Source organism: Euleptes europaea, chromosome 3 (genome assembly GCF_029931775.1).
Source record: "Euleptes europaea isolate rEulEur1 chromosome 3, rEulEur1.hap1, whole genome shotgun sequence".
Classification (NCBI taxonomy): domain Eukaryota; kingdom Metazoa; phylum Chordata; class Lepidosauria; order Squamata; family Sphaerodactylidae; genus Euleptes; species Euleptes europaea.
The window spans coordinates 40,998,264-41,006,682 of record NC_079314.1 but is presented as its reverse complement, the minus strand read 5'-3'; the positions used below and the strand labels follow the sequence as shown (position 1 = coordinate 41,006,682).

Below are 8,419 nucleotides of genomic sequence, written 5' to 3'. Positions count from 1 at the left end.
AGTATGAACTGAGTATTTCTGAGCTGGTAATCTGTTTCCTAAGGGTCCATTGCAGTAACTCCTACCCCCAGCAGAATTGATGCAATGATGGTATAATCCCTGCTAAGGACCTGGCCTGGATCTCTATCAGAACACCAAAGAAAGAACTGGAGTCCTGGGCCAATATTCCTTCCATACCAGTCTCCAGTGAGGGTCAGGTTGATCAGAAGATGGGCAATAACATCCTACCCTATTTCCGTCTCAGTGGAAGTTTAATGCACTAAAGGAGCCTAATGGACAAACACATTTCACAATAAGGAAAGGTTGCACCTAATCTTTGTCAATTTAAGCCAAACAGCTTCTTTCTGTGGTTTCTGGACATTAATGACACCATTACAATTCTCTCCAGTCAGTCATCACAAGGATGTTTACCCCCTCAAAATTAATCTCTAATATCAGTTATAAAATATATAGTTTTCTCTCCTGTCTTTCTCAGGGTGCCAGAACAAAGTTTAAAAAAAAACATGATTAGGTGAAATCTCCACCTGCAGCCACGTTAATAGGGAACATCTAAATCCAGGAGCAAATAAATCTATTCCAGTTAATATTGTCAGTGTTTCTGTGCATACATTTCAAGTTCTCTCCACTTGCTGTTGCATCATGGTAAATAAGGAACAGCAGCAGCTGACAGCTAACATTCCCTTCGCATCAGAAATAGTCTTTGTAACTCTCGTTTCCCAGCAAATTCTCTTTTGAGAATGGTTGCATTCCTCTCCTGTTGCAAATTTACACGCTGTAACATTATTGTTTTTCCCACTGACATATTTACGGTAATTGAAACGGAGAGAGCAAATGCCAAGGAACCATGAGGAACAACGCTGGCAAAGGCGACAACAAAGACCTTCTACAGATTCTGAATGAGGCCGCTGCATTCGGCGTTAATAAACTATTCTCTCTGTCCCTTTCTTGCTCCATTCTTTTTACGAGGGTTCTGATAGTGTTCGAAACAATAGAGCCCAACTCTGTGCTGCTTTTTCATCTGCCAGCAGTCCCCAAAGAAGCCAGTTGAATCACAAAGAAGTGTGAACTGAAGGCACTTCTCCCTTTTGGCATGTGGAACGAATGCCGAAGAGCCCCCCCCCTTGTTATCTGCAGCGTTTGAGCCCGTGGCCCCTTTCAGCCGTGGAAAAATAGTGACAAATTGTTCCCAGAGCTCCACCACTTAACATCTTGGCACTTGGTTGTTTATAACTTCCCAACAATAGGCGCCGTTCAGCACGCCCCATCTCTGCGTTCTGTAATCGAGCGAGAATACTGATGGAAAGCTGGTCACGGCTTCCCCGTGGCATCAGTGTGGTGGCATGTGATGGTTCACGTGGGGTGCGTTGGATCCGAGAAAGCCCAGCCGCTGCTTGTTTTTCCTTTGTTCTGTCATCTAAAGGTGGAGAGGGAAGGGAGCAGGAGATGAGCTTCTGACTGCTCTTTAGCCAGGAGGCTCACAATTACAAGCATTACACAGTGACACTGTTTTCTCCCCTCAAGATACAGAGATGAGGAAAACCAGCAAAGGGGTTTACAGAAAAACTTAAGGTATTCTTTGCAATGGAGTCATTTTACTTAAATCTATGAGATTATTTTTCAGAGGGCAAGTTCTTAGTGAGTCAATTTAGAGCAATTTGCCTATCATCATAGCGATTCTGTATACAAAGAGTGACTCTTTTTTGTTATTCATATTATCTAGTGTAGCTGAATTGCACTTTCCTTTCTCACTGATCAAGTTTCAAACCTAAAGTTCTTGCCTGCCTAGTCCCTGCCTACGAACTGGAAGCTTTAATGCAGTGGTACTCCGTAGCTCGTAGAGACTAGGGGTGTACATTAGGCTAAGCCAAACAAAAAAAAACACCCTCAAAATACCCAAAAGGCATTTTTCGGAGGACTTTTTACTGGTAAAAGAATGGCAGCAGATAACGGAAGCCGAAAAAGCAGATCGCGAATAATCCCAAATTGTTTCAGCATTATTCAAGGCTGATTTGGCCCTGCCACCGTTTCCCCCTCTCTCTCCCCCTTAATTACCTGCTGGCTGAGTCTTCAACGCCGCCGCCTCCTAAGTTCAAAGGCGGGGTAGCAATCTAAGTGCTGGACTGGAGTCAAGCGCTTAGATTGCGTCCCCTGCCACCCCCAATCTTGGAGACAGCAGGGGACCCCACACATTTTTCGGGTATGAATTTGTTAAACCTGAAAATTGTCCATTATTCAGAAAAGCCGAATCCTTTATATTCGGCATTTTTGGATTTTCAAAATTTTTTGGGTTTAATAAACCCAAACCCCTCAAAATGGTGCACATCCCTAGTACAGAGCCATGTTCACAATTACCATCAAACAAAAGAGCCACATTTTACTTCCATCCCTGGCATGAGGTCTACACCTCAGGAAGGCTCTGGGCTTATCTGTTCCTCTGGCAACAGCTGTTTCAAGGCTCCCTGCCAACTACCTGCCAACCAGAAGCCCCACCAGGCAAGATCCTTGCCCAATTTCCTGAAACCTGGGGCAGGTGAAACATTGGGGACCAATTCTCAGAAGAGCCTCAGTAGCATGTCAAAGAGCCACAGAGTATCACTGCTTTAATGGGTTTAAAGAGCTAATTTAAACAACTAAGGCTGCAATCAAAAGAATACTTTCCTGATGGTAACCCCTATTGAATAATATGGGACTAACTTCTGAGTAGACCTGCTTAGGATGGCTCATTAAGAGACCACTATTAAGAAGGTCTACTCAGAATCCTACTCTGCGCAAGTGTCCTTTAGATTGCACTGTCAAGCTATCAGCTACATTTTAAAAGAGTTGTGAGTTGATTAATTGGTGGGAGCCCAATTATAATCAAGGGCTGCAGATTTTTACTGGTGCGGCAGAGCATTAAGGTCACACCTGTGTGTTTGTTCATTTTGATTCTGCAGTAAAAAGAAAGAAAAAGAACAAGATGTTTCCCTCTAACAAAAAAAGCTATCTTTCGTATACTAAATTGGAAGTAACCTATGGCTTCCTTTGATATCTTAAAAAGGGGCCTATTGTGATGTTTTGGGTAAGAGGTAATTTTTTTGTAGTTGAGTGATTAAGCAGTTATAAAGCAGATTAATGTTTACTTATACCTTCTTCCCTTACACCTTCTTCCCAGCAGCCTCTATGGGGTCTCCCATCTAGGCACTGAGTAAGTATAAGGTGCTCCCAGTGTAAGGTGCTCCCAGATTATTCAGTAGCCTGATTAAGGGTAATTAACTAAGATGTTTTAAAGCAGTTGACAGCCCTGATAAGAACCCCCGTCCTACCACATTCTTGCATCTTCTTGAGAAGCTTTCTCTGCAGTTGGAATAAGACCTCCCAGTGCCAAAAATCCATTTCACTGGAATGTCCTGGCTGTGGTCCAACGAAGAGGCTAATTTCTCTGGCCCTCATGCAACTATTTACACTCACTGTTGATTATCAAATAAGATGACTAACAAACGTACCTGTTCTTTGAGCTCGGCTAATTGTCCCGACAGCTGCTTGACCAAGTTCATGGTGGACTCCAGCCTCTCTTGCAGGCTCCGGATTTCGTTTTGCTCGCTGTCACCTTCATTGCTGACGAGGGACATGGCTCTCATCCGAGGGAACCAGTCTAAATTCTTTTCCTGCCCAGGGAAGTTGAAGAATGTTAGCAGAGGCTTCACAATATATGCTTTTAGCTTCGTGATTTATGCAACGAAATCACAAAGGATTCTATTGTGTTTCCTGCTTCTTCCCACTTTCTTCGGCAGTACGAAGTCCCAGGAGCTGTGCTTTACAAGACTGGTTTCCTTGTGAGGAGAGGGCTGCTTTTGTAGTAACTGACAAACACAGAATTTAAGCAGATGGGTACACTGTCAAGAAGCATTTGTATTTCAAATTTCCTCAAAGCATCAGCCAGCTGCAAACACTCAAGACAATATTTCCAACAGGAAAATTATTTCTTTCGGCCCCAGCCCATATTCTCTGTGCCAGGAACACTGACTGTTGGGTCCAGACTACACCTGTCTCCTGGAAACATTAAGATGGGAGGAAAAAGTGATGTCCTCTTTCCCTCCCCCCCAGTTCCATTTCCTTGGCTCCCACTTGTGGGATGGGGGAGAGAGGGGGGCTGACAGTGCCTGTTGCTGTCCCTGAACCACCATGCCCACCAGTAAAGATTTGCAAGGTAGACAAAATACTCCTCTCTTTGGATGGCCATGACTTTGCATTGCTATAAGCATCAGCAAAAAAAATCTGTTTTTAAATGACTAGTGGTTCGTGTTGCTGATCCTGTGCACCACGAAAAAATCCAACAGACAATCATGTTTCTAACTCTACAATAGCTCTGTGTAGTTTGTAGTTCAGGCACCCTCCAGAAGTCTTTCCAGCCACAGTAGATCCAAGAGTAGCTCATACGGAAAGACCTCCAGTGATCAATCCTCTGCTTCCAAGAGTAGCCATTTTAATGTTCCTCCAGCTGTTCCCGAGCTGCTTGTAGAAAAGTAACTTCAGAAGACTGCTGGAGCCCCTTATCCATGAGCAATTCTTGCAGAAAGATTCACGTGTTTGTCCCCTGAATTCGTGTGGTCAGAAGAGTGTCTAAAGCGGGGGGTAAGCAACCCCTGGCATGCATGCCACCAGTGGCACAACTGACCATTTTGCTTGTCCCATGGGGCCAAGCCACTCTGCCCAAGCAACCAAGGCGCTGGCGGCTCTGCTGGGGCCAGAGGCACAGAGAGAAGGCAGCAGGCAGGGCTTATGCCTTGCCTCCCAGATGTGCCCAGCTACCGGCAGAGGCCATGGAGAATCTCTGAGATGCTGACCACACCGCTGGGGCTTGACTTACTTACAAGCATCTCTGGCCTAGTACAGCCGTCACCTCTTTCCCCTACCATTTTGCTTGCCAGCTCACCAATATCTTCCCAGGTAAATGTTGCATCCCCCCCCCCACCCAGCACTTGGTCCAAAAAGGTTGCTCAAGGGTACTTTGGTGTATAAAGCATTTTTAGAAAGCCAATGCAAGTCCCTTGCCTGTATTTAGCAGTGTCGGCTGCAGAGTTAATCACTTCCGTGATGCTAATTAAAAAGGCCACATCCTGTTAGGTGCAAAAATAGGCACACTTGCTATAGAAACAGGATAGGCCCAGCCTCCCTGTCAAGCATACATGAAATGGTAAAACTGGGTCCATTGCTGAGTAACACCATGGTTCTCAAAACATCAGCCATCCGTTAGCTTTAGAGTACACACAAGGGATCCATCAGACATAATCCAAATGGAGTCTTCCTTACATCAGCAAGCAAGACAGTCATGGATTGGTTGGCCCATGGCAAAGAACCCTCATTGAGACACAATTATGGAGTGACCAACTGCTGTTATCTTTATTAAGAGAAACTGTTTTTATTCCTCTTTAGTCAATTTCTCCCTTAAACCCAACAATTGATTTCTTTTCTTCTTCTTTTTAGGGATTTTGAATCTGTTTTAAAACAATTCTGTTTTGATCAAAAGAGACATTTAAAGAGAGAAAGGACCAGAAGGGTGGCTCTGCAAAATTTCAGCATTTCACTCTGCAGAAGCTCAGAGGCAGGAAATGTCTTCCCAAACCTTCCTATCTTCCCGCTAAGGCCCGACTCACCTGTTGGTGTGCAACAGCAAAAAAACCCAAAAACAAACAAACCCCCCCCCCTGCAAGGGCTGAAGTTCCAAAAAGATAACAGAAAATCACAAAAAGAAATCGAACAGAAATTAATCTTTTGAAATACAAAAAGAAAGACCAATGGCTATATCTAAAAAAGTGAATTTCAGAAAAAGGAATTCCTCTCCCCGTAACAACGCTACAGTTATTTGTGCCATCCTCCCAATGAAGAGGAGTTACTCTGTGTGGGGTTTTAGAAAGAGTCAGAGATGTCCTATTTAATTCCTGCTCAAATGCCAATATTGGCATTTGTGCCCACCCCCAACAATCACCAGGTTTGTGCCAACGTGTGAAACCACCTTATATCAAGTCATTTCACTCTGTACTGTTATCTAGTCCATTAGCCGTGTCAGGGAGAACATCCAGCCAATTCATTGTAACTCACTGATTAGCAAAGATATATGCCTATTATTACAGTGTGTTGCTCATGTGAATAGTCACCTCTATGGAGGGAATGGCCCTAAGTAATCCAAGCTGATTTTCTGATTAATCCATATTTCAGTGAAACCTTGGACAGAGCTACACATTTGGAGGCAAACCCCAGGCTACTAAACTGGTAACGTATTGCAGGAGACACAGGATGAAAAAAGGCGTCTAACATCAGTTCTGCTACACAAGCCTTCTCCTAAACAATATTTCAACCCTTTTTTTAAATCCACAAAGCTTCGAAATCAGAAATAAGCCAAGTTGTGTGTATGTGTGTGAGTACTGGGGGCTGGAAATAATCGCCCAGGATGATTGGTTGCCAGGGAAGAAGGAACAGGAAAAAGATTTATGCCTAAAAGCTGCTTCTCCTGCTGACCAATTGTTCTCTGTAAATACCTCCCATAACTTTGCAAACATGGGTTTGGAATATTGTCGAAGGCTTTCACAGTCATAGTTCATTGGTTCTTGTAGGTTATCCGGGCTGTGTAACCGTGGTCTTGGTATTTTCTTTCCTGATGTTTCACCAGCAGCTGTGGCAGGCATCTTCAGAGGAGTAACACTGAAGGACAGTGTCAACCCTTGAGAGTGAGTGAGAGACACTGTCCTTCAGTGTTACTCCTCTGAAGATGCCTGCCACAGCTGCTAGCGAAACGTCAGGAAAGAAAATACCAAGACCACGGTTACACAGCCCGGATAACCTACAAGAACCAATGGGTTTGGAAGTCCATGTTTTCCATAGTTATGTTCATTTCTACCTTACCTTCAGACAGGTACGCTTAGGATGGCAACCATTAACTGTATGACCTGATCGATCTTTATACGCTTACATGTTTAATCCTTAGTTCCCTTCTATTCATTCTCCTTCCTAGCTGTGGTACTCAATAAAAGTGTAGACCTTATATTATTAATTTGTAATAGCATCAGTTGTTTTTTCAAACTTTCTCCCTTCAAAGAATCTTTCCACAACAACATATCTGCTGAGGAACCTCTGCATGTTACAAAGGATTCTGGGAAGGATTCTATACCATGCTGTTAGACCTATCACACATAGTCAACAATCCCATTTGGCTTTACCTTGCAGGGAAAGATTGGTGGTGGTGGGAAAGTCTGCCTTACATGACCATTTGTAAACTGACATAGAACTGATCTTTTCATTCAGGACCTCTGATAAACTTCTGAGGGACCCCAGGAGTCTCCAGAACAGAATCGCTAAGCTACTGACTTACTCCTATTTGAATTAACAGAAAAGGATGTGTATATCAGCAACAGGTATTAGCTCCACCATAAAGCAATGTGCCTGTTTGAGGTAATTAATTCTGCTAAAATCTGTAGGCTCTGGTAATAAAATAATGGCATCTGCTCCAGACATTAAAATTGCCCTTTTCTTTGCAACAGATGTTGCTGATCCAAAACAATAAATTAAAGGCTGTATATGGACACAGAGACTGTTAGTACTTACTAGAGATTTACTACAGCAAGAAAAAAGATTTAAAGGGCACTAAACCTTTGGCATACTAATGGGGCTTTGGCTTTAATATTCTGTCAGCAAATGGCACATGTCCTTAAAATCAGAGGCACACAATTGATTTAAAGTTCACCTTGACTTCCACATTTAGGAAAATCTTCAGCACATTAAATAAGAAGGGCCCTCTCACTGGCTGGTCACCCCAACTTCTTTTGGACCAGCTGCTAAATCACCTAGACTGAAGTTAAAGACTATCCATAAATTCATAAAGGGGAGGGGGGGTCACAAAGTTGTAACAAAAGTGAGATTTATACTGCTGGTAAGACTGAGGGAAGACACAGGGACTGTGGGAAGGTTGTTAAAAGGCATTTCAAAGTGTGTCATACTTGATACCTTCGTCAACAGCACACTCTTGGCTAATGGTTTCCAGTAGCACTATTGAAATTAGTACATTATTTTCTGTGTTGCATATTTCCATATTTTCTGTGAGCTTCTGTGCATTATGCATTTAAAAGATAGTGAGCAAACTTAGGTCAGAATCTTATGAACACTTACTTGGAAGCAATCCATATGGAACTAAGTTGGACTTACTTCCAAGTAGGGTTGGATTGTGAAATATACTTCTGATGTGATGTGTTTCAATTAATATTTTTCTTCTGGTTTTTCCCCCCTTGCAAAACAGTTCGGTGCTCAAAGACTATTGACCTGTCCAGTGCTAGCACTATTTAAATTACCTTCCCTCACACCTCTCCAGAGAATACATTCTCTGTATAGATTGTTTAGCTGTTGGCATTTTTCGTGGTTAAGGCTGCCAGGCAGTATACTAGCTGGTTCC

At 43.1% G+C, this 8,419-nt stretch overlaps 1 protein-coding gene across 1 annotated transcript in view; it reads right to left on the bottom strand.

Moving 5' to 3' along the window:
- Window positions 1-1,124: 1,124 nt before the first annotated feature.
- The window catches only part of ITPR2 (inositol 1,4,5-trisphosphate receptor type 2), a 237,638-nt gene continuing 230,343 nt past the window's right edge, over window positions 1,125-8,419 (bottom strand). The window contains exons 56-57 of the mRNA XM_056847486.1: window positions 3,483-3,644; window positions 1,125-1,414 (exon numbers count right to left, since the gene is read on the bottom strand). Of these exons, the coding sequence (XP_056703464.1) occupies window positions 1,328-1,414; window positions 3,483-3,644 (249 nt within the window). The 3' untranslated portion in view covers window positions 1,125-1,327. The remainder of the gene's footprint in view (window positions 1,415-3,482; window positions 3,645-8,419) is intronic.